The sequence below is a fragment of the Amphiura filiformis genome, chromosome 5, assembly GCF_039555335.1.
Source record: "Amphiura filiformis chromosome 5, Afil_fr2py, whole genome shotgun sequence".
NCBI lineage: Eukaryota > Metazoa > Echinodermata > Ophiuroidea > Amphilepidida > Amphiuridae > Amphiura > Amphiura filiformis.
In genome coordinates this window covers 8,131,435-8,158,948 of record NC_092632.1, presented here as the reverse complement: position 1 = coordinate 8,158,948, position 27,514 = coordinate 8,131,435, and the positions used below count along the sequence as shown (strand labels likewise).

Below are 27,514 nucleotides of genomic sequence, written 5' to 3'. Positions count from 1 at the left end.
ACCTTAGAGATAGCGAACCTTCAATAAATTAGTGATAGCGGACCTTTTTTAAAATTAGAGATAACGGACCTTATTTAAAATTAGTGATAACGAACCTTAGGTATAGCTAGCGAACCCTAATCGAAATTAGTGATAACGAACCTTAGAGATAGCGGACCTTTTTTGTAATTAGTGATAACGAACCTTAGAGATAGCGAACCTTAGAGATAGCGAACCTTAGAGATAGCGAACCGTAACCATGCATATAAAGGTGTATCAATGAATGCATAAACTGAGGTGTGTCCTCACAGATGACCATGTTTGACCCTAGGGATGGTGTACATATACATTGTATTTACAAGTGTGTTCTTGATAATGGCTACAAAACCGTTTAAAATTTCCAGTACAAAATATTTTGTCTATCATACTGCACCATACCAAATGATAAATCGGCTGATTTGATCACACTATATCATGGCTATTGCATAAAACATGTAAATAACTCACTCTGAAAGTGTCAATTGCTATCCTAAATGTTTACTGCTAATGCCATACCATGCTGAATATTGCAGCCTTGTCCGATAAGAAAAAACTGAAAAAAAGTATGTGTGAACTTTTCCCCATCTTCATGACATAAGATTTTATTTTTACCAGATTGCTTTCATTTGTCCACTCCAATAGCAATAGCACATCTGTGTTTGTTCAAAACAAATTTTAGGATGTTCTGGTTCATGGGACTTTATGGTACAGAAAATAATATACAGCCTGCTATGCAGTTGATATGATACTGAATAATAGGCCTATGTTACGTATTTTAATGTAGCTGATGGCAAGAAATATGTATGTCATAAATATCTAACTAAATACATGTTTTATTTTGATCAATTTGCAAATGCTGTGCACATTTTATGATTTAATGCATATGATTACATCATACATTACATGTACATGATCACTGATTTGTTGAATTTCTTGATAGATAGACTTCAGTTACAGACATTTCCCAGCTAGTAAGTATGATAATGGATTTTTTAAAAATGTTATGAGTACATTATAGCTCTATGCTGTCATGGTAATATGTCAACATATTCAATCGAACATCTAGAGAAGTACATTTCTCAAATTCAAATTGGAAAACCGATTGTAAAAGGAAAGGGTATAAATCTACAATATGTTTCACCATCCACAACATACTGTCTGGAAAGTTTGTACACTGAAGTGGCAAATAAATTGTATGCCTATCTATAGTTAGCAAGATAGTAAATATTCAATGTGCGGTATGGGATATGAGAGATTTCCTTTATTTGTTTTTGCTGTTGTGAGGTCAGTGCCCACTGTCCATTTTGTATTAGTTAATAGTTAGTCCATTAAAATTAGGGCTGCTACAGACTTTTTAGTGGATATAGAATATTCGATGCAACATCTTCATTATTTAATCTTTTCCCATTCTATTTCCAGTAATACATGTACCAACGAATATTTGATGAAGTAAAATCAATAATATATTTCCACCAGACATTCTACTTAGCATATTATCAATTATCCGTCATCAAACATTTGTTAGAACATTACTGGAAATAGTTAATAGAATGGGAATATATTAAATAACAAAGACATGTTACATCCAGTATTCTATGTCAAATACTCAGAGTCTGTAGTGGCCCTTATACTACGATCAGCTTGATATAGGCAGGACTCATAACATTGTGGATTGATATAGAACTGCATACACACATCTGGGCGCAACATCTACATGAACGCAAACTGCGCTTTGTGAGACTGATGTCCGCTTTTGTGAATTTATGCGGGTGCAAGTTGGCACTTTATTAATGCTCACAGTAATGAAACCTAAATAATATTACAAGCTGATTATAGTATAGAAATAGAATTGCACGTAATTCATTATAAAAAGTAAATATTTACTTAGTATATTCATCTCATTCCATAACCATGTACCAGGGTGTCTTATAAACAAGAAAACTTGGGACTAATTAAAATAATTATCTTGGTTATCTTATACATGTATGCTTGATTATAGTTATATGAATAGTATAGGAAAACAGACAAAATACAACTTTACATGAAGTTCACCGGACATATACCCATCTTGTGTAGCTTCGAATTTGACTACCAGATTCTTCAAAAGTTGACATTGACATGTTCGTAAATTCCAGAGCAAATCCAAGTTGTTGCAACTCTTCAAATAGTTTAACCCTATCAATCTTTGTGTGGGAATTTAAGTAATTTGATATCTCTTGTACTTGACCCAAAATTTCTTCTCGACCAAGAAATGTACAGTAAGGCCAGTTGCCCGGGTCTTCCATTACGATTTCAATGTAGTCTTTCTTCTTGATGCTATTTTTAAGCGTGCGTTGTAGATCTCTCACTATTTCAACTAGCTCTTTTAATTGATATAATTCCACCTCTTTAACAAGAAGATCTATTTCTTTAAATTCATCCGGTAATGTTAGTGCAGAAGTTCGGAGGAAATTTAAAACATAACGAAATAAGACCCCGCCCCGATCAATAAGATAGTGACCACGGTGGTCTTGAGCTGAGGGCATGCGTCCACTAAACATTGCACCAAGCATGGAATCACGGTACTTTGTGAGAGTAGTTAATGATGTAGTATAAAGATGGCCACCAACATTTAGTGTGACTATTGCAGGTAATGAAGTGTCCATCTTCTGTTGCTCTCAGTATAATTTCAACCACTTCATTGATTTGATAAAATTCAGCCTCTTTGCAAGTGACTCAATTTCCGAAAATCTTCAGGCAGTGATAGTGTTGATGTGCGTAGGAAGTTTAAAATGAAGCGGAAGAGTGTGCCGTCTCTGTCTATGACATAATTCCCTTGATGATCTTTTGCTGAAGTCATACGACCACTGAACATAGCACCAAGCATAGAGTCTGGGTATTTTGTCAAGGTGGTTAGAGATGTTGTGTGGAGATGGCCACCAACGTTGAGTGTGATAATCTCATCCATTCTCCTCATAAAATATTCACTTGCCTATGGATGCAAAGTGTTTGTCACTTATTTACAACTGCTTTATTAGTAGTACTGTTGTATTCATCAAACCATATCATCTGAAGTGAATATAATGTAAACCAATTGTCAATCTCCAATATAAGCTGTAATTATTTCGGGAGTCTTGGGTCTTGGTGACTTGCCATTCCTGATCTGTCAATGAGTAACAGAAAGAAAAACCATTTGGATTATTAGTTGTCAAATGACTTGAGGTTAATTATATCTGATGTTTTTTATAGAGTAGTAGGCTTTGAGTTTGAAAGTGAGCAAGTGCAATGCTCGCGGATGGCTCACCTGAAGTTGCCCATCCGAGTATTTATAGCTCACTCATTTTATAAAATATGTCAGACTCTAAACTTCTTCCAAAGTTCAGTTTATAACACACCTGACAGCGTGCCTTAACATTTCAAGGAACATAATTTATTGCACAGAATGCACACTTAGTATTTTCAACACTCAAAGCCTGGAGTAGCCTATAGATACATTGCAATTCTGATTGCCTTGACGGCGATGCCTTCATAATATAGCTCAATCAAGGTTATGGATAGAATTCAAGAATCCATCCATCCATGCTCCCAAAGATTCTCTTTGCATGAACCAAACAAGTAACCAGCAACATGCCACCGATCCTATTTAAGATTGAGGCACAAATACATTCACTGATTCCCTCCTGGCCATAAAATATCGCCATCAACTGAAAAATTTGGATGAGTAATGCTGCTCATAAGGGAACGGATAGCAACATTTGCACAGTATTTTTGTGGGACATGAGAGCACATCAGACATATCAAATTGCATTCTGAGTATGAGGAATGTCCTTCTGATATCAAATAATTTTGATTATTTCGAAATTTGCGATATAATACAAATTTTATGGCAAATTATTAAAAATTTATATTTTTCAATTTTTGATATTTAGCAGTCCTTGTTGAAGTACACTATTATACAAAATGTACATCTAGTGATATATGAAAGTGTAAGTAGCTGGGAGGAAAAGCTGTCCATCATTTGAAAATTTTGACCTTTCGTATTTAAAAGATATACATTTCCCCCTCCCCCCCCCCCCAAAAGACCTACAATTTTTACAACCCCCAATGGAGTTCTACAGCCCAATGGGGGCTCAAAGAGTTCAAATATGTGTTGCTATGGCCTTGTTTTGCAAATCTGGTCCACTAAAAAGGTCAATAGCCTTTCTCACCTACAATTATAATGTAGTATCTGTCAAAGGCATTCATTTTGCCTGTCCCAGGAGCAAACTCCCAGTCTAAAATGATGGGCAAACGAGTGGCTAGCTAAGACACTGTCCTGCAGCTCCATGTGAAGGGCTGTTAATAAATTTACATTGCAAGTATTTGGTTGTCAGATGGTTAATCTTACTGTCGTTTTTGGTTCTCTGACACTTGTTTGGAGATGGACAACTTGTGAAAATGTGGTAAGGCTTGTACGCTACGACTACATTAACCCATTGGCGCAATTCAGGAGTAGGGGTGACCAACGTTTTGTGACATGTGTAATCTCCAAACCCTGAAATACGAGGGAATGTGGATCATAGAAACAATGGGATTGTGGGGGCATGTAAGGTCTACACGCAGAATACAAGGGGTTGGGAAAGGTAATGTAACTTAAATGTAATTAGTCCAAACATTACAAGCCTCATCATTTTTCCACATTCCCTTGGCTAGAGACACCTACAATTACCTACAGGTAATTGCCTCTGCATGAGGAGGTTCTGCTACTGATAGATATAGCGCCAACGCAAATTATACACAAATATAACCTAACCCGGCTTGCTTGCTAAGTTGCTATATACTAGTTTAGTCGGACACTAATATTATTACCGTACTACATGTAGTTAGTATTAGCAGGTTAGTATGTTTAGTCTCAGAGTTTAGTGTTGTACTGGTACTTCAGACTTAGTATATCCAGTGTCTCACCCCCCTACTAACACAGTGTTTACTCGCAAACTCTAGATTCGAATTTGCACATGATAGTTATGCATTCGATGTTAGAGTACGCTATCGTTTTTCCGTCGGTCAGCGTTGACATTTTTGCAACGTGTCGTATGTTATTAAATCTGTTAATGTTGAAATTTTGATGAAAGTTATTTCTAACTGTATCTTTTGAGTAAAGATTGCCCATTTGGAACAGTCCAAAATTTTGTTGAAGTGCAATTTAGCAACATTTTTGATGCAATCGCTATTGTGATCGGCTGCGTTTATTTCTGAACTTGCAATGGTCACTAGCCTCAAATGTGAAGCTTATTGGTGAGCAAAATGTGGCTAAACTTACTCGAGAACTCTAGCTTCAAATTCAATGCTAGAGTATGTTCCTATCGTTTTCCGGTCCGTCAGCGTTGACATTTGTTGCAAAGGATGTTATTTAGCTTTATTTATTCTGTTACTAGTAATGTTGAAATTTGGACAAAAATTATTTGTATGACTCAACTGTGTCTTTTCAGTAAAGACAGCCTATTTTTGAACAGTCCAAAATTGAGTTGAAGTGTAATTTTAGCAACATTTTTGATCACCTTAATGCGATCGCCCATTGTGATCGGCTGTGTTTAACTTACTTAGAACTGAACTTCCATTGCTTTACACAGTGTCAGGCTTCAGCGAATCCGACAAGATTTTGAATGCAATGGTCCCTAGCTAGTCTGAATAATCAGACCCAGAACAAAATATTAATTTCTGACATGATCATGTTCTGGGTCTGAACTGTTTCCATTCTAAATCTTGATGCCAAATTGGACAAAAGAAGCACATGGTCCTACTTCACAGTTTTTTAATCCCCTATTCATGTTGCGTGAATCACTCTATTGTGGACCATCCTTTTGATACTTGAGTATTTGGACAAGCAGAACAGTTTTGACAGGCCCTTTGTCTACCTCTCTGTTTGTAAACAAACGAGGAGGTCGAAATTGTCCTCCTCTGCGAATACGAAAGGCAGCGTGAATCACTTAGAACTGAACTTCCATTGCTTTACACAGTGTCAGGCTTCAGCGAATCCGACAAGATTTTGAATGCAATGGTCCCTAGCTAGTCCGAATAATCAGACCCAGAACAAAATATTAATTTCTGACATGATCATGTTCTGGGTCTGAACTGTTTCCATTCTAAATCTTGATGCCAAATTGGACAAAAGAAGCACATGGTCCTACTTCACAGTTTTTTAATCCCCTATTCATGTTGCGTGAATCACTCTATTGTGGACCATCCTTTTGATACTTGAGTATTTGGACAAGCGGAACAGTTTTGACAGGCCCTTTGTCTACCTCTCTGTTTGTAAACAAACGAGGAGGTCGAAATTGTCCTCCTCTGCGAATACGAAAGGCAGCGTGAATCACTTAGAACTGAACTTCCATTGCTTTACACAGTGTCAGGCTTCAGCGAATCCGACAAGATTTTGAATGCAATGGTCCCTAGCTAGTCCGAATAATCAGACCCAGAACAAAATATTAATTTCTGACATGATCATGTTCTGGGTCTGAACTGTTTCCATTCTAAATCTTGATGCCAAATTGGACAAAAGAAGCACATGGTCCTACTTCACAGTTTTTTAATCCCCTATTCATGTTGCGTGAATCACTCTATTGTGGACCATCCTTTTGATACTTGAGTATTTGGACAAGCAGAACAGTTTTGACAGGCCCTTTGCCTACCTCTCTGTTTGTAAACAAACGAGGAGGTCGAAATTATCCTCCTCTGCGAATACGAAAGGCAGCGTAATGGTACGGCACTAGTCTCTAGCCTCGAATGTGAAACTTCTTGAGCAAGACTAGACTTCTCGAGCAACACAGTGTACATTTTGTATGAAGATCGTTTACGGTTTCTGGCAGAGAAAAACGGCAGTTGTTTACATTTTGAGAGCAAGCAGAGCCTAAACACGGATGTGGGGTTTGAAAGCCTTAATGTACGATTTCCTTCAAATTTTAAATTTGTTATTATAAACTCAAAATGCTAAAATAATGCTAGTAATAATCGCCAGGAAGGGTTTCTGTCCATTTTGAGCAGAAATAACAAGATAAAAAGAAAGAAACCCTGCTGGTTATTTTGGCAGTTTAACACACAAGTCTATAGGAGGACATAATGTCATAATTCAAATCTTTGAATTATGACATTATGTCGAATTTTGCTCTGTTGACCTACAAACACAACAAATTTGGCTGATTCCATTTAAGGAGGTACTACACCCTGGCCAATTTTGTGCCTATTTTTGCATTTTTCTCAAAAATTATAGCTCATTGGTGACAAGTAAGATATGTATATTATAGGGGCAAGGACTACACCTACTGTACTGAAAATTAAGCAAGTCAAAGCAAGTAGTTATTGATTTATTGATCAAATATTGGTTTTCCCTCATTTTTGACTGTAACTCCACAACTGTTGTCTGTGCTGAAATAAAATTTCCATTGCAGTATTTGTAGTCCTTGCCCTTATAATATACATATCTTACTTGTCCCCAATGCGCTATAATTTTGAGAAAAATGCAAAATAGGCACAAAATTGGGCAGGGTGTAGTAATTCTTAAAGGCCCATTCAGTGATTTGCTCATCTGGACGATCGTAAAAATCATCAAAATTCAGATTTTGGTACCTTTGTCAATGTCATAGATGTGTTAACATAGCATGCAAGTGGTTCAGCCGAAAGCTGTGTAAAGACAAAATAAGATTTACCCGAATCTGCAATTTAGATACTGACAGTATCTAAATGAGCTACATGTATTTCAACGGGGCTTAAACTTCGTCAGTACTGCTGTTTTCTTTGTTTTTTGCCAAATTTGTCATTTTAAAAATACCAAATGACATTTTGAATGACTTATCCCTCACTTTTAAGCAATTTATAAACAATTTTATTTTATGCGCTGGGAATGGGATCACTGAATGGGTCTTTAAGTGCAAGTTGGGACTTACTCAAGAACTCTAGCTTCGAATTTGCACACGATAGTTACGCATTCGATGCTAGAGTACGTTGCTATTGTTTTTCGGTCTGACAGCGGTGCAATTTTTTGCACTGTGGGTTATTTATTCTGTTAATGTTGAAATTTGGAAGAGAGTTATTTCGATGAGTCAACTGTATCTTTTGAGCAAGATTTTACCTATTTTGGACAGTCTAAAATTTTGCTGAAGTGTAATTTTGGCAACATTTTTGATGCAATCGCCTGTCGTGATCGGCTGTGTTTACTTCTGAACTTCCATTGCTTTACACGGTGTCATGCTTCAGCGAATCCGACTAGATTTTGAATGCAATGGTCTCTAGCCTAGAATGTGAAGTTATCGGTGAGCAAATTCTTGGCTAGACTTCTCGAGCTAGTTGGGACATGTGTAAATTTGCATCAAAATACACAAATCTTGCTCAAAAGATACAGTTGACTCATCGAAATAACTTTCATCCAAATTTCAACATTAACAGAATAAATAACCTCCGGTGTAAAAAATTGCACCACTGTCCGACCGAAAAACCATAGTAAAGTACTCTAGCATCGAATGCGTAACTACCGTACGTGCAAATTCGAAGCTAGAGTTCTCGAGTAAGTGTAAATATGCCAAAAAATCAGCTTTGAAAAAAAAAACAATTTCATATTATAAGATCGTACATTATGGATTTAATTGGCTGATTCAATTGTCTGACAATCATAACAACAATCCGATAAATCTGATTGGCCGATTACGCGTCAAAACATTGGTCAGCATGGTCAGTGCGGAGAGTACATGCAGGGAACACCAAGATATGATCATATGTGTATCTCGCTCATTAACATGGCGCTCGTATCAATCAGAGTAAAAGATTACCGTACTTCTCTGGAAGCTAGTGTAAATTAGAACAAAACAATAATCATGATTAAATGTCCCCATATAAAATTTTAATTTATATCCCATTTTTAGTTACGTTTATACAAATTGCATGAAATCCATATCATTATTTGCAATCATTATAATAAAATGTTGATATATTTATGCAAACCATGTTATAAATAAAGTATTAAGTAGAGATACATAAACACCTTAGCATACAAATTACCTTGTAAAAGAAGATATTAAGGGTAGAAAATTGGTAAAAATTACCACTTTCCACCGTTTTCGCCTCAATTCGGGTTATTTACAGCTTGTAGTCCTAGCTGCTAATTATTGAAAGAGGGCGCTAAGTTAGCGGAAATGAAGTTCAGACAGAGGTTGGTGCCCTAAATACTATAGGCCTAATTGGCTCCCAGGCTTTAAATACGACCAGGGTAGTAATATAATTTAGATACTGTCAGTATCTAAATTACAGATTCGTGTATGTCTTATCATACATGGCTTTCGGCTAAACCACTCACAGGCTATGTTAGTACATCTATGACAATGACAAAGAAGGTACCAAAATCTGAATTTTGATGATATTGCTGCCCTGAGCCTACGGGTGTCTCCCTATCTTTTTCAGGCTTTACCTTTTTCTTGTGTATGAAACTTTCATCAAATGTAATGACTTTGGCGATGTAATTTTGCGTCGCCTTCGACTGACGAACGGACATTGACCCAGGAGAGTTTGTTGACTTGTTTACTTGCTGTATCTGCACAAGGCGCACATTCCTGATTGTTTGCGTATTTTCGGACTTTCATAAATGAAACCCAAATTATTCCTTTTGTTAATTAATTGACGCTAATTGCATATTAATTGTCCCATTACTTCTCTTCCTCGTCATTGTGGATGCGTCTGCATTTGTGGTATGCATTATGCAGCGGAAGGTAGACGCATTTCTGCAATGGGGACGGAGAGATGCGGCGACTATGTCGACGCACTTTTGCGTCGCCCTTTTACGTCGCCGTTCCCTGATTGGTTGGTGCTGTTGCTGGGTCGACTGGCATGTGAGAGGAGCGTGCCATGAGCGTGCGCGTGGGCCAGTCATCCGATGCACCTTCACTTATGATTTGGAGCTTGTTGAGTTAACACGTACATTTGTTTCTGTGCAAAGACGGCTTGACCATTTGTTTAGAGACATGACTTTCAATATAAGCGGCAGTCTCTGTATGGTTAGGATTCGTGTTTTATTAATAAATCGTGTTATTTTGTGATTGTACTTCCATTGACGTTTTGCTCCATATTTTCCGTTCTCTGAGTTATTTATCAGGAAATCACGCATCATCCATATACCACACCCTGAGTAAATCATTACATTGGTGAGCAGCGGTGCGATTTCGATATGACTTCTGAAATCGTTAGTGAACCCACTGGTATAACCAGAGGTAAGGATGAATTAAATATGCGTGATTTTCTGGAACAGACCAAAGTCCGGCTGCAAGAAATAAAAAGCCGTAACAGTGTCTCGTATACGAGCGACTACGCTTGTGGTAGTAGGCCTACTAGACCTACAGAGACAGGTTATTTTGATTTTGACTTTGAGTCTGAAAGAGAAAGTAAACCGGCAAAACTGCCGTCCCTCTCTGATTCAGAAGGGAGCACACAACAAAGTCCCTTGTGTACAACGAGGAGGCCATAGGCCTACCCGTACAAAACATGTACGATGTTGCCTGTAAGTCCTGATGAGACGAGGTGCACATCAATGACAAAACCATTGATGAAGCCATCAGAATATGACGGCTCAACACCGCTACAGGATTATTTGGCACACTTTGAAATTGTGTGTGAATTAAATGCTTGGCCTGATGTCAAAGCAGCATTTTTGGCTACCAGCCTTAGAGGGGCTGCTCTTGCGGTTCTGAGTGATTTGGAAGAACATTCCAGGTATCACTATCCAGCGTTGATAAACGCACTGGACAGGCGTTTCAACTCTGAAAATAAAGCAGAGTTGAATAAGACGCTATTAAAGAAAAGAACCCGTGAAAAGGGCGAGTCACTTCCAGAGCTGGCACAAAATTTGCGTAGATTAACCAAATATGCATACCCAAATGCACCTAGGAGTATGCAAGACATTCTGGCTAAAGATCAGTTCTTAGACGCATTGGACCCTGATATGAGATGGAGCATATTTCAAACCAGGCCTAAGACCCTGGATGAAGCACTTGATGTTGCTATCGAGTGCGAGGCCTTCAAATTGGCCGAAAATCAGAGGTCATGTCAATACGTCAGATCTGTGAGCAATCTTGAAGTAGGCCTAGACCTACAGTCGGACAAATTGGAGTCATCTGAACAAGTTGACTCGCTCATGTCGAAGGACCAAATAGTCTTACAGTCCCTGCTGGAAATTCTCAGGGTAATTCTCCAGAAGATCGAGTCTGTGCAAAATAAAAACCAAAGTTACGAAAACCAACGCCGTAACCATGGTAACTATGAAAACAAAAGACACAGAAAAGATCTGATCTGTTTTAAATGTGGAGAAGTTGGTCACTTCCAAAGACACTGCAAAGTGAGTAGGCCTATAAACTCGACGACATCTCCAACTTTGTCAAACACGTCCGATGAACATGATCATGATGACAACTCAAAACGAGTGTCAAACGTGAAAATGGTGATGCCTAATAACGTGGTCAAGGAAAACACGGACGTGGAAGAAATGAAGACTGTAGGCCTACAATACAGTCACGACAACTTGATGCACGATCCTGAAAATCTTACAGATTTTTGGCAGTTCAGTTGCAATGGCCTTGATGAACTGACAAGTGCATCAGAGGAACCAAAAGAAATGGATGACACTGAAAATCCATTTATGTAAATCATGTGAAACATGATGAATTCATGTGCAACAGTCAAAATTGTCAAGACCAGGACAAAGATACCAGTAAAAAGTTCTATCAATGGTCTGATAAAGACCTGAGGAAGGAACAGATGGAAGACCAAGTCCTGAACCAAATTATGTCTTGGAAAGAGTTAGATTCTGATCGCCCGAAATGGGAAGACATTTCACAAGAAAATCTAACTCTGAAAACATATTGGTCATTTTGGGACCAATTGAAATTGCCAACGGTGTTCTATACAAACGTTGCGACTCAGACTGTGGAGACAAAGTTTCAATGAAACTTGTAGTTCCACAGCATTTGCGTATGAAGGTGTTTGAAGATACAAATAAACACCAAGAACACTCTGAAGGTAGGCCTATAACCCTAGCAAAAATTATTGGCAAGCGGTATTGGTGGGTGAAATGGCTTGCAGATGTGAAACGCATTAGTAAAAAGTGCGAGTTAAATGCCAGAAAACCCACAAAAAGTAGATATCACAATGATGAACTACCGCTTGAACGTCAATTTATAATTGATGCCATTATGCCACTTTTGCCTGATTGTGACAATGAATCAAAAATGGATCCTTCGTGGACCATGCCCTTCCAGAACAGGAAGAGGAAGTTGTCGCATATAAATTAATATAGCAAAAATCGTGTCATTATACAGTAGCCTGCAAGTTACAAAAGTAGGCCTATATACAATGATATAGGCCTACCAAGATTGTAATGGCACAAACAATAAATTGATCGCCAAAAAAAAAAGTCGATCTCATGAAAATTACAAGAAACCGGGTTTGACATAAAAGGCCTAAAAATAGGTCTTACATGAGAATAAAAGAAAGACAGCAGCATGCGTAAGAACATGCCAGAATGGAGACAAAATTTCTCCATTAGGGCCTATACCCATTTCATGGGTTTGAATTGAAGTCTCAGAAGACCCTTCATGTGCGTGGATGTTTGATCATTCCGTGAAAACAAGTCGGAATATAGCCTAATTTGTAGGCCTGTAGGCCTATAGGTCTATGCATGTATATATGAAAATTGATGTTGGCTTTAACGCATGATAAAGTTGCTTGATTGAATGAAAACGATTGAAGATGACAACCAACTTGTAGTGAAATGGGTTGTGGCCTATATGATTGTTATGATGAACTTGAAAGCCTTAAGGTATTGCTGAAATTGGCATTCAGAGCAAGCGCGCAAATGTTCTGGATGCCATATGCAATGTATGTTCATCAGATTTAATTAAAAAGTTCTGAACTTGCTGGTCGAGTTTTATGAGAGAACTTAAAAGAAATCTAATTGATTGATAATGCAAGTTTGGTTGTATATTCAAGCGAGGAGAGGTGAATCTGAAATTGAAAAGTTGAAGCCAAATCAAGATGTTTTAATAACCTACAAGTAACATGCAAAACAAATCGCACAAGAAGTTTTGAAGTTTTCTATGAAGTTTATAGAAAAAGGCACCAAAAGCTGTCTACATGCGAAATTACGCATTTTCAGTAATGTCAACCCGGAAGCGAACAGCTCCTGTACCGCGAAATTTGGCGATACAGAGCGAGTTTGCAACATTGATGACAACAGCTGCATGTCGCCGTGGAAAACAACAACTTGTGATGAAGAATTTGACGCAAATGTCGACGCAAAAGTGCGGACACCGAGGCTACAAGACCCTGAATGACTATGGTAAATGCTGACGCTGCTGTGATGATGGTTTCTGTGGCTTCAATTGGATTTTGAACATTTGCTATTCATTTACATGGACATGAATGGAGACGCAAAATTGCCATTGAACTTGCATGACTGATGGGAACTTTTAAATACAAGCTTACTGGCGTGAGCTTGTAAGTTTCTCTCTATGGATATATCGACGAAGTGCCGTGGAATTTTTATATAATCTCCTGAAGCTGAACTACCTTTCACCGCCTTTGGACAATGATTTGTATTTCTACCGATGAACTTGAAGTTGTGAATTTGCATGCATGCACGATGCATGCAATCTGTCGAAGCCCTAGGCTAGCATCGCCATGCCACGTTCAACGACAACGATCACCGATTATTATATGTTTTTGAACTCTTCGGACTGGATTTTACGAGATTGAAATTAATTATTATGACGTGTAGTATATAAAGTTGTATGTAGGGTAAGTGTAACTCGCTCCCCTTTTGAATTAATTATTGTTGTATTTTCCCTAGGCCCGGCTGTTGTTGTTTTCATTCCCCGAGTAGACGCATTTATGCGTCCACGTAAAATTTTGTCATGTTCGTGAAATTGTATCCAAAGTGTCATCTGTTTTTTTTTAATAACCCGTGAACAACAGCTAGCGAGTTACACCTATCCAAATCTTTAGGCACCGCTGACATGACACAACTCAACGTTAGGCCTTTAGGTTGAGTTTAGGGCGTAGTTGATAAGATTTTTAATTGAAAATTCCAAATTTGTAGGCACCCCAAATTTAGGCCCGTTTTCCTTGCAATGTTTTCGGCATTATGTTGTTTTGATATGCACTTTCTTTGATTTTTGAACATGTTGAACTGAATGAATGACAATAACAAATTTAGTATCAGTAGACGCAAACTTGCGGGGCTTTGCCGCCGCTGTATTTTTGATTGAAATGAAATGTTAAATGTAAATACTTGTTTTTGTAGAACAAAATTTTCAATGCATGTTTACTGTCACAAAATTATATGCATCAATTTTAAATTCGATTTATTGTACAAGATTTGAGTACAAATCTTTTTTTTATAGGTGGGGAGAGTGAAATGCCCTGAGCCTACGGGTGTCTCCCTATCTTTTTCAGGCTTTACCTTTTTCTTGTGTATGAAACTTTCATCAAATGTAATGACTTTGGCGATGTAATTTTGCGTCGCCTTCGACTGACGAACGGACATTGACCCAGGAGAGTTTGTTGACTTGTTTACTTGCTGTATCTGCACAAGGCGCACATTCCTGATTGTTTGCGTATTTTCGGACTTTCATAAATGAAACCCAAATTATTCCTTTTGTTAATTAATTGACGCTAATTGCATATTAATTGTCCCATTACTTCTCTTCCTCGTCATTGTGGATGCGTCTGCATTTGTGGTATGCATTATGCAGCGGAAGGTAGACGCATTTCTGCAATGGGGACGGAGAGATGCGGCGACTATGTCGACGCACTTTTGCTTCGCACGTTTACGTCGCCGTTCCCTGATTGGTTGGTGCTGTTGCTGGGTCGACTGGCATGTGAGAGGAGCGTGCCATGAGCGTGCGCGTGGGCCAGTCATCCGATGCACCTTCACTTATGATTTGGAGCTTGTTGAGTTAACACGTACATTTGTTTCTGTGCAAAGACGGCTTGACCATTTGTTTAGAGACATGACTTTCAATATAAGCGGCAGTCTCTGTATGGTTAGGATTCGTGTTTTATTAATAAATCGTGTTATTTTGTGATTGTACTAATTCCATTGTCGTTTTGCTCCATGTTTTACGTTCTCTGAGTTATTTATCAGGAAATCACGCATCATCCATATACCACACCCTGAGTAAATCATTACAATATTTACGATCGTCCGGATGAGCAAATCACTGAATGGGCCTTTTAATAAGGTAGTGCTGGTCTCAACTCCCGCAGCTCAAATAAACTCCAGTGAGCGGTGAAACTATAACATAGGCCTACATATTTGTAATGGGGTAAGTGGGATATTCGGTATCGTATTGGCGGATTTAGTGCTGCAATGAAGAATAGTATATAGTATGTGTCCCACTGTCCTACTTACCCTAATCCAGGCATTATGCATAGGCCTACTCGGCCAACAGCCATCATACACATATCAAGCGCTCTTAATTTAGCAAAGTCATAATTGATTTATGACAAAACAGGCGAAAATAGTAACTTTTTGCACAAGATTTGCAATTTAAAGAGAATCGGCCATTGCTCATTGAAATGAAGCCGGACAATTATAAGTGTGCTCTTTCATTTAATGACCTAAAATCAGAAAAAATATTGCAAGGAACACTTGAAGTTTTGACTTTTAAAAAATTGTGCTTGGATAGGTCGTTTTCAACAGATTTACCACATTCGCCATGCTATAAACATTGAATTGCGTTATTTGTTGACGCAATGAAAAAAGGTGTTTTTAGGGGGGAAGTATTAGCTTTCGTTTGATATAAAAAAAAATCTGATTGGATGAAGGCAACACTTAAGATTTTGACAAAAACCAATCACAGATGTCTATTTTCCACTAGATCTCACACTTACGATGCTATGCACTCAACCGTGAAGGCCGACACACAGAGTGCGTGGAGACTAGCCTGAATCCTTCTGGCCTCTAATGGCGGCGCCTTTTTTACCCACAATCCTTCACGTTGCCTTATTCGAACACAGTGGAGCGGCCGTGCGTGAGTATTCGAGGACTGGAGGATCGAGTCTACGTGGAGACTAGACTTGCTGTGTATCGAAGCGGAAACTATGCGTAGATAAGAAAAATCGTTTTGTAGCAAACCTTTTCATATGTATTTATTTCTATGTAATATCAACATTAAGGCTAAATCAGGTGAGCAAAATGCGAAAAGGGTAACAAATTCTTCATCACTGTGGTTTATGATCCAACTAATTTCTCTTGGTAATTGGAGTTTTATTACTGACAGATAAATGAAGTAACTAACTAAATAAATAAAATAATTTACGGCCCGGCAAACAATAATCACATGATCATCTCTGCTCAGATAAATGCTATAAATAGCAATAAACAAAGTAAGAAGATTTGACTACAAGGTGGTCCAAAAAGAACTTAACTCATTTTGAAAGCTTAATAATCTCAGAGTTTAGAGCAGCTATTCCAATAAATATTATTGTTACATCTTTCTAAGAATATGTGGTGAAAAAATTAGAGACAAAAAAGCTAAATTAACAAAATGGCAGCAGTTTTACGTCAGAGGGTCAAAAATCACGTTGACCACACGTAATTCAATGGGATGTATTTGATTACCATCAGCATTGCGTTACAGGCATATAATTGGTAAACACCCTCGGTTTGTCATTCAAAAGTGATAACTGTTTACACGCATGAATGAATTACAATCCAAGATTTCAATACTCACTGTTCATGCTAGATACAGTATGTACCAACTGTTGTATGTACCCGAACTTCACTCCCGTAATTTACAAACAAATAAGGAATTAACAAATCATTCCCAATTTATTTTTGAATAGCCTAACCTTTTGATCGAATACGATGTTCTGCAGATGTTCTGCAAAAATATGCAACAATTTAAAACGTCATTCGTGGTATTCGTGGTGTGTGAGGCAAACTGTTGGATCTATAAACCTGCCCGTTCGTAGGTATACTTCTGCCAAAGAGTCCTGTCTCGTGTTGTAAATTGCCTTATCTTGACACATACATACATACATACATACATCATCATTTTATTTCATTCAAATCAACATACAAAATATATATAAAAGACACAAAAATTTGAATGAGGAGATACTCAAAAGGCCCAAAGGCCTGAAGCGAGCACCCCATTACACTACCCAAAATAACAACGTAAAAGAACACAACATTAACAAATAAAAGAAAAAAGAAAGAGGAGAAGAACATGCAAAGAAAGAACCAATATAAATATTTATAACATTTCAATAAATAGACATTCCACAGTTCATTCAAGAAATTGATAGTTGGGGTTGGGGGAGGTCATTAAATAATGCCTAAATATTAGATGTAATTTTTTTATTAGACTTTTCTTTATTTGTAACTTAAACTGGTTTACTGATTTTGCCATCTTTATATATTTATCAGTAATATTCCATTTCCTAGGACCGGCAGCTCTTATTGTTTTGTGAGCAAATTCTGTTTTTGTATGACATATATTATAGTCATCGGCATTTCTTGTGTGATACTTATGTCGATTTATCTGCTGCATGAAATAGTTGTCGAATACTACAGGCAGCTGATTTGAAAAATGTTTATACATAAATATGCTTAATTCCATATGATATGTGTCATAAACATTAAGTAATTCATACTTTTTAAAAATAGGAGCAGAGTGACATAAATAATGACTATTTGAAATGATTCTAAGTGCCTTTTTTTGCAGTACAAAAATCTTCTCTAAGTATTTCTTACATGTATTTCCCCATGCTAAAATAGCATAATTTATATAAGGAAGAATTAATGTGCAATATAGTGAAAATAAAACTTTCTCTGGTACAAAGTGCTTAATTTGGTTTATTACTCCAATACCTCTGGAAATATTCTTTGATATATTATCAATGTGAGTTTTCCATGTCAAATTTTCGTCAATTGTCACGCCTAGGAATTTGGTCTTGTCAACCCGTTCTAGGGTAGTATCGTCCAATATGATATCTTTTTTTACATTATTTGATATACGTGATGTTTTATAGTTAGTTCCAAGTACCATATAATTTGTCTTACTTGCATTTACTGACAGCTTATTCGCCTTAAACCAATTATTGACTTCAAGTAATTCTTTATTAACTAGATCATACTTAGACAAAATGTCTGTATGTGAATAGGTGATGGTGGTATCGTCGGCAAACAATACAAATTCAAGAATCGATGAGGTGTTTGTGATATCGTTTACATACAGAAGAAATAATAATGGGCCCAGGATTGATCCTTGGGGTACTCCACATTGGATATTTTTATATTGAGATTTGCATGAATTATAATATACATACTGTTTTCGATTTGATAAATAATCTTCAAACCATTTTAAGACATTACCTCTAAATCCATAGTATTCCAATTTATATAATAATATGCTATGATCAATAGTATCAAAGGCTTTTGACAAGTCCAGGAATATTCCTAAGGTTGTTTCTTTTTTTTCAACTGAATTACTGACTTTGTCAATAAATTCTAAAATTGCCATATATGTAGAATGTTTTGATCTAAATCCAAACTGTTTATCATTTAATATGTTATATTTGTCAATATAATTCATACATCTGTTAAATACAAGTCTTTCAAGTATTTTAGAAAAACATGGCAAAACTGAAACAGGACGATAATTAGAAAAACATTCAGGATTCTCCTTTTTATAGATAGGAATTACTTTTGCTATTTTTAATTCATCTGGAACGACACCTTCCCTGAGAGAGAGATTACAAATTATTGTTAATGGATCTGAGATTTCTTTAGCAATTCTTTTAACAATGTAGTTACCAAAGTTGTCATGACCAGCACTCTTATTTTGATTGAACTTATGTATGATTTTTATAATTTCTTCACTTACGATTGGTTTCATATACATACTGCTGCTGAATGGTTTTTCTAAATAATCATGATAATTTTTCCCAGTACATTTGATATTGGAGGCTAATTTTGGTCCTATATTGACAAAAAAATCATTAAATTCATTTGAAATCTTCTCAGAATCAAGTATAATATCACCTTGAGTATTTTTAAATTGAGCTTGTACATTTCTATTTTTCTTACGACCAATTATAGAATTAATTGTTTTCCATGTCTTTTGTAAATTGTGTTTAACTGACTCAAATTTCTTTTGATAATATTCTTTTTTTGATTTTCGTATTAAAGCATTCAACTTATTTCTATATTTTTTGAATGCTGCAAGCCTGTCATCACATGGTTTTTGAATATATCTTTTATATAACTTATTTTTAACATTAATACTTGTGAGAAGACCTTTACTTATCCACGGAGATTTCGGTTCTTTTTTGTTATTACACTTATGTTTCTTTAAAGGTATACATTCATCATATAATTTACTAAAGGTGTGTATAAATTTATTGTAACTATCGTTAACATCTTCGTTATCCAATTCTGCCTTCCAATCTACATTCGAAAGTTTTTGTCTTAAGTTGTTAATATTACTTTCATTGTGATTCCTCTTATAGAAATAGTTTCTCTTTTCAGTTGGCGTTTTCTTTGCTACCTGTTTTTTGATCAATATAGTTGGTAAATGATCACTAATATCTGTAACAATTATTTCCGAGTCAATATCGTTATAGTTATTTGTAAGAATATTATCAATAATTGTAGCACTGTGTTCGGTTATTCTGGTTGGTTTGTAAATGGTTGGTAAAAATGAATATGAATAAACAAGATTTAGATATTCATGAGTTTGTTTGTGGCAATCATCCTTTAACAAGTCTATGTTAAAATCTCCCATTAGATAGCATTCCTTTTTTTCGTTCGTTATTTTGTCAAGTATTGGACTAATGTCATTAATAAAATGCTCTATGGCTGTATGGGCACGGTAAAAAACGCCAACTAACATATTTCGTGTATCTTTGTTTTCTATTTCTATAAAACAGGATTCAAAGTTTGGATTTGAAATACAAAGATCAGTCCTTAACTTATATTTGATTGAACTGGCGATATACAAACATACACCTCCCTTATTTCTTCCTGTTCTATTTGTGTATTCTATATCATATCCATCCAAGTTGAAGCATTCAGGTGGCGAATCCTTTAAGTGGGTTTCAGATAGACCAATAATGCTGAAATCATGATTTAATATCTTTAAGCATTGCTTTAGTTTTTCAAAATTTTTCCCGATACTTCTAACATTAACATTTAAAATAGAGAAGTCATCATTAACATATGGTTTTTGTCTAAACTCATCCGGAGTCAGATAATTACATGTTGGTACATTTATGGTTTCTATTGTTTCATCATCTTTGTTGTTATTTTGAAATCTAATAGGATTGAACATCATTTTATCATACTTTTCTATTTGGATATTCGAGATTAAATCTGTAATTTCTTCAGGGTCACTCATGACTTCGCCATCTGAATCATCATTATATACAGTAGTCTTATTTTGACATTGACATTTGAACATTTAGTACACACATATTCGTTTGTTTTTAAAACAGATATGGCTTTACGACTTAGATTCATACATTTCTTGTGAACATATCCATTACAAAATTTACATGAGAACACCATGTGCTTTCTTTGCATATTCTTTAGACAGACGACACATTTATCTTGATTTACCATTTACACTAAAATATATACACACATAAAATCGAAAACCACAAAATAAGTGAACCTACCAAACCTAATAACAAAAAACGGAAATATAAAACAATATAAGGAGGCCAACTGCCATCGCCACTGAGCCAAATAAAGGTGTAATAAATACTTTTTAAGTACTGCAGATCCAAGTAATTTAAAATCAATCTAAATTGAAATCATGTTTAGAAATCTGCGTAGTCACAAAACAAAAACAAATTCAAATTCAAAAATGTAATAATTGTTACATTAATTTGATAATGTTTATATTAATTTCGGGTACATTGATTCGGGTATCATGACTAGTGAGGATTAAGATCTTAAATTGTAATTCATTCATGCATGTACAATTTTGAATGACGAGCCGAGGGTGTTTACCAATATGCATGCCTAATAACGCAATACTGTTGGTAATCGGATACATCCCGTTGAATTACATGTGGACAAAGTGAATTTCAACCCTCTGACTTAAAACTACTGACATTTTGTTACTTTAGTTTCTTTTTCTCTCATTTTTGTCTCCACATGTTCTTAGAATGATATTTATTTAGAATATGAAACAATATTGAGAATAGCTGCTCTATTACTCCGATAAATTAACATTTCAAATTGGGTAAACTTCTTTTTGAACCACACTGTACAATTGACAATTACACCAGCCAAGAAAAATTAAACCAATGAAAAAACGAAAAGTACAATGAACTTAATGGCTCGTGTATTTAAAGTTGTGCATGTTTATAACACTGATGAAAACTGTCTTTATCACTGGCTTTATCATCGATCGGTCATCAAAGAATTCAGACCTCACCAAAACTCTTATTATTGGTTTGTATTGTTTTGCCGATAAAAGTGTTGACATAAAACGACCGTTAGCTCGAGATACTCTAGCTAAAATACAGGTTTACATTTACTATCTTACATTATCTTGCTGTATTTCGACGACCGTAGTAAATTCAAGTAATTGCGTACTCATACATCATACCCTGTAGCCTATCATGTGTATGTCGCATTCTGCATCTGACGTGACGAAGAAGGACGGTGCATTTACTCTGACTGTACCACAACAAGAATATTGAAGCACCAAACTTCATCTTCGATTCACCAGGTTTGTAGCATATAGTAAGTAAACAAACTGAATAAATTTCTTTTGCACAAAACCTTTTACTTACGCTTGATCGAAAGACGTTTTTATGATAACCAAAAACAGTGTGCCCTAGAACTCTTTCCATCAATCCTTGAAACGGTCAGCACATTTTGACTATTTTCAGACATTGACTCTATTTAAGGGTACACGATGTTTTGTCGATTTTCATTATCAAAATCAATATATTATTGGAAAATAAATTTTGCTGTTTTGCAAAAGTTCATTCTACAAATCATATACTTTGAAAACTTGCTTGATTTGTTGTTGTTATAATGAGTTATGTACGTTTTACAAAGTGTTATTGTTACAGCCCTCTTTACAACATAACTCAAGAACCACAGGGCCTACAAAAGTATTATGTGATATTTGAATTCTTCTACACACTCGCTATGACACAAGCAATGCAATTTTTGCCAAAGCTCACTACTATTCGCAAGATGCTGTGAACGACCAAATCGCAACAGTATGAAATAGTTGCTAACCTTAATCGCGCTCTTACACCACAACTAATAAATTTTTTAAAGTTTTAAAAACTGTCTGCTTTACTTGGGGCTCTCCTCTCCTGTCTTGTATTGTCCTGTCTGTCCATACACTCTTAGAAATCACCGTTTTTTTACGGCTAAACTGAATTACCATTTCTCTACAAATAGGCATGTTAGTATATTTAAACTTGATTATTTTGTAATGTGTTGCATAGGAAATAGCCGTATTTGTCTTGACAAATTGTGTTTAAAGACTACTTCATATAATTTAGCGTGTAGGCCTATATTTACGACGCTACTGTAATTTTAACGGGAAAACGTTGGCAATACGCATATTGTAGGGCCTATATTTTACGGCAATATATCGTAAATATGCTAATTTTACGGTTAAATACTTGTAAAATCATCGTTTTTACGGGAAAAAGTTGGCAATAGAGCTGCCAGGTATTTTACCTTAAAATTTACGTAACATTTCTAACAATGTACCCAACAATTTATTTGGCACAATATCTTTGAAACCGATCTTGTCAAAATTATCTGACGGTGATGGAATCATAATTCACTAATTCCAGTTTAGCTTTGTATCAAAATAATTATGTCATTTCAAAACAATTTTACTTCTGAGAATTTATTCAATTTTACTTGTGAGTATTCTGGTTATTATAATTTCATCATTATATATACACATTATGACATTACGGTAGGCCTGTATGTTGTAGCTGATATTTACTCAAAAGGTAAATTACATTTTATACCATCATGGAATTATTGCATTATGTGTCATTTGAATATTGATAAAAAATTAAGTTCATGTTTCCCCTTGTTTTAATTTAGTTGTAAAATATTTCTCTCTTTCAGTTCATCATTTCATCCCGGCCTTTTTCTGAACTCCAAGTCCTGTATCTCTCGGCTGCAATTCCCCTTTGAGCTATTCCCCAAGTTCAAGTTCAGCTACACTCGTTAAATTTTTATTGGATTGTGATTAAGGACCATAAGTATTAGATTTAATTATAGACAACCGGTTTAAATCAAATCTATAACATTAATTTTAAATCTAAAATTGATTGGTCCCGAATTAATCCTTTAGAGTGTATAACAGCAAAGAAGATGAGAATAGATCTCTTCTCATCTTCTCTGATAACAGTAATGATGCTTGCAATTGATTCATTGGTAATACCAATCTTTATTTATTCCCTGGTAATACACAACCATTTACTCATTTTCAGATCGGGCTATCACATCGAATGGCGACTATGAAATCAAGGCTCGCTTTTGTGTCCAGTATTTTAACATGTCGAAATTGCATGAAGTTGTTTGATGGTAAGGAACGTTTTCCTAAACTTCTTGATTGTCTTCATACCATTTGTGAACAGTGTGTCAGAACACTAGTGAACCAGCAATCTCAAGTGAAATGTACGATCTGTAAAGTTATGCGTCAAATGCCCTCAGACGGCTTCCCTGACAATGAACTGGTATTGAATTATTTACAAAATATGGAGGACGCGCCTAGTCCTCGGCATCAAGGTAAATGTCAAAGCTGTTCCTGCAATGAAGCTGTTGCATTTTGTGAGGATTGGGGTATGAATGTGTGTAAAGTCTGTATTGAGTTACATAACCTCATAAATATCACCAGAATTCGTGAGGTTGAAAACCATTTGAATGAGTTTCTGGACAAACAACTTACTCTAAGAAACAAGTGCCAGCATACTTCATCAAAGAAAAGGCGATTCCTAACAATGTTCCATTCTACTCGTAAAAGTCAGATGGCAGCATGTTCAAAATGTTCAGCAAAGATCCACACAGGGATAAATGTATCTGTTGATAACCAGGAGGGACACCAGAAGGATCACAACAAACTGATGGGACTTGTAGCAGAACAATGCAGAGAACGAAGTCGTGCACACAAAGCCTCGTTGCCAGCGCTAAATGAACTCATCGTGAAAGTCGATATTCACCGTGAGGAAAAAGAGAAAGATATCGATGAAACGTTCAAAGCACTTGTAGACAAATTATACGAACAATGCGAGGTAGTTAAAACTGAGGTACAGAAAAAATGTGACGCAAGGAAACGGGATCTGGAAGATCAGAAGAGCCAAGTTATAAGCATGTGTGCTGAATTAGAGGGCGCTATTGAGTTTGCTGAACAGCTGGGCCAGACGATGGTGGACTACATTATTCACTGTGGCAACAGCCAATATCGTAAACAAAACAGACAATATGACGGCAACACTGCCTGGACATTGGACGCCCCCCGTGCTGAGTTGTGTTTTTAGCTCTATTGGCCCCGTTACAGAAAAAAAATGCACAAAATATATTTCTCAGTGAATGTATAAATTTTCACATAAAAATAAATATTTTTGGATTCAAAATAAATGTGAAGAAAAAAAATTATAGCCGGGAGTGAGCGGGACTCGATCTCGGGACCCTATGCACCGCAGGCGAGACCCGTTACCATTAGACCAAGCGAACCGTGATACACAATAGGGGAAATATTAGGTATATATCATAAACATATCGTGCGTTATTCATACAAAACATTCAAAAAACAGTACTTACAATGAGGTTCACTGGCGAACCTCAACGGATTTAGACTGATAAAATAGTGCTTAATAACATACGTACAGTTTTGGAATAATTTGAGACATTTTTGTGTTTACGTGTAAAACCAATGACAACGTCAAAATTCAGCCAATCTTGGCCGGCCCCCCCTGAGCTGGGCAAGTTTTCCGGTTCAGAGGAACACCTGAATCTTCAGCAACAGGTTAGTGTAGTACTCGGGGAGCTAGAGGCACATCCTGTGTGCATCCCCCAGGATAAACCAAACTAACTTTTTAGGTACCTGAGATGACTCCAAAATATAATCAGGATGTTCCCAAAAATATAAACTGGCCCCAAGTGGGTTTTTCCAAGATGGCGTCCAAAATGCAGGTAATCACTATAAATGACCATATATAAATACTATTTCTGAATCAAACTAATTTTTTTGCTTAATTAGAGAGCCCAGCATAAACTCAAGTTGATATCATGGAAAAAACGTCCCAAGAGTCAGTGTATTTTCAAAATACAAGACTTTTTGTCCATATTCAACATGTTTAAGATAAAATGATCCTTTCCTCATAATTTAATTTGGCAGACCAGCCCACAGGCGAGAGAAAGTTGTAGCAATAGTAAATTTGAAACTGTCAGTTCTGGTGTGATATTATCATTGAAAGTTTCTTGAATGACGTGTGTTCTACAGGCTAAAATCAAAAGTAGTACAATTAAAAATACAGGAACAGGTAAAACAGATAATTCTATATTTCCTTTGTTGTTAAGACCCATGATAATAGAGTTGTTTGAGACGTTCCCCCAAATGATTGAGTAATTGCAAGACACCATTGTTGACTTCTATAATCATTTTGATTGCTCGTTTGGATCTCCTCTAGAAAATAAAATACATGATTGAAGCAAATTGACAGACAACATAACTGTTTACGTGTATTCCTGATCTGATTATTTGGAATCCTTGTTACAGGTGACTGTGCGGATGAAAGAATTAATAGAAAGGGATGCCAATGTGAGGATTGAAGATTTACAGCACCTGTTCAACGATGATACCGAGAAAGATGCCAAGAAGAATACTGCACAACTATCTTCCACCAAGAGACCAATATCCTCTCACGTCGAATTTAATACAAAAAGTATACGTAATGTCTAGATGTGCTTTCATTGACTGGTCTTTATGTATTCCCATACGAAAATATAAAATGGACTTATTCTCCACCTCACTTCAATGCTTGAGACGGTTCTCGCATTTGCTTATAGGTTGTCACGATAAAGGTGTGCCCCAACACACCCCTGTTGATTACTTTTTTTTACATTTACTCACGACATGTGCCCCACCTTGAGACAATAAGTATCTCTGACTGTCTGTGTAATAGCCATAATAACTATAACCCCCGGGAGGGTAAAATTTCAAAACGGCGTGCCAACAATTACTTTTACCACAACTTTCAGTATGCCAAAAAATTCTTGTCCCCTTCTCGCATTGCCAAACAATCCTTCGCCCTTTGCGCATGATAATTTTGGGAACGGAATTTCTAAATTTTATGTGGATACACAGTATAATGCGAGCAGGAAATTGTGCATATTTTTTTATTTGAACGATACCGTACTGTTTTCCTAAGGGCGTTTTATTTAAAAGGCGTGCCATAAAGGTGTGCCAAAAATTGCTTGTCCCCTTTCGACCTGCCCATAATTGCTTGCCCCCTCTTTTGGCTTGCCAATAATTCATGCCTCCAATAACGTAAAATGTTTAATAGCTATCAAACACATTGACAAATTACTGAAATCCTCAGTTATGTTGAGTTTCACTATTTTTGTTAATAGCACAGAGTTGATTTGGGCAAACATAATTCAACATCCGCTTTGGAGCTGTCATGCGGCACTATGTTATTTTGAATATTAATGATGAGTCACGTGTATATTATTGAAATAGTTATGATCATATTTTGAGTTATGCTGGTTTCATACTTTCTGCTGCCTGCAAGTATGAAACCAGCAAGAGTGTCTGTCGAATTAATTTGTTTATACATATGATATTATAATATAGTTTATTGTTTTGTATGCAGTGTAGTGTTTTATGATATTAGTAAATGTTTTGTATTAAACGATTTCATGGGCAACATAAAGTGTGTTTGCAATATTTTTGGCAATAAAGCCATCAAAATGTTTAAATCTAATTGAATCAGTTGAATAAAAAGCTATTTATAAATTATATATATTTATTGACAAATGATTATATAAGTAAAAAGTTCTGCAGAGTAGATGCTAATTGTAAATTGAACGTAGTGTAAAGGCCAAGAATACAAAGTCAGTAGCTTGTCAGTAGTTATCGGTTTGTTACTATTTTGTTTAATGTGTTTGTACAGTAATGATGAAAATAAAGAATTGTCATTGATCATTGTCTTGTTCCGTGCCGATACAGCCTGTCTAAAAAAATTGTGCAAGTAAAAAGCGCCCTCATTGGCAATTAGGGAATACTATTGTGACATGATGCTTACATCAACGTCAAAGACGGAGCTTTAGCTCTCTAATGCCGTTTGTTCTGTTCAATTTGCTTGTTTTAATCTCGAGATATGTCTAGTTAACAACGAAAGGGTAAAATCACAATTGTGCCACTTTTACCAGGGAAGAGGGCTGTACATGTAAATCAACGATAGCATCAAGTTAATCAAGAGTTCCTTCGTGAAATCAAAA

General features: G+C 36.1%; 3 protein-coding genes across 3 annotated transcripts; 2 read left to right on the top strand and 1 right to left on the bottom strand.

Annotated features, from left to right (window-relative positions):
* Positions 1-1,142: 1,142 nt before the first annotated feature.
* LOC140151769 (BTB/POZ domain-containing protein KCTD1-like) lies at positions 1,143-9,113 on the bottom strand. The gene is given in 4 exon segments (XM_072174106.1): positions 1,143-2,672; positions 2,727-2,749; positions 2,752-3,160; positions 9,025-9,113. Coding segments are annotated over 3 exon segments (852 nt in total). The 5' UTR covers positions 2,975-3,160; positions 9,025-9,113; the 3' UTR covers positions 1,143-2,066.
* Positions 9,114-10,504: 1,391 nt separating this feature from the next.
* Positions 10,505-11,653, top strand: LOC140151768 (uncharacterized). The gene has a single exon (XM_072174105.1). It carries the CDS (start codon positions 10,505-10,507, stop codon positions 11,651-11,653), a length of 1,149 nt encoding a protein of 382 aa, XP_072030206.1.
* Positions 11,654-21,591: 9,938 nt separating this feature from the next.
* Positions 21,592-27,174, top strand: LOC140151796 (E3 ubiquitin-protein ligase TRIM56-like). Its single transcript, XM_072174133.1, has 4 exons — positions 21,592-21,755; positions 23,503-24,429; positions 24,996-25,037; positions 25,791-27,174. The coding sequence occupies exons 2-4, from the start codon at positions 23,521-23,523 to the stop codon at positions 25,971-25,973; spliced, it is 1,134 nt and encodes a 377-aa protein (XP_072030234.1). The 5' UTR covers positions 21,592-21,755; positions 23,503-23,520; the 3' UTR covers positions 25,974-27,174.
* Positions 27,175-27,514: the final 340 nt, after the last annotated feature.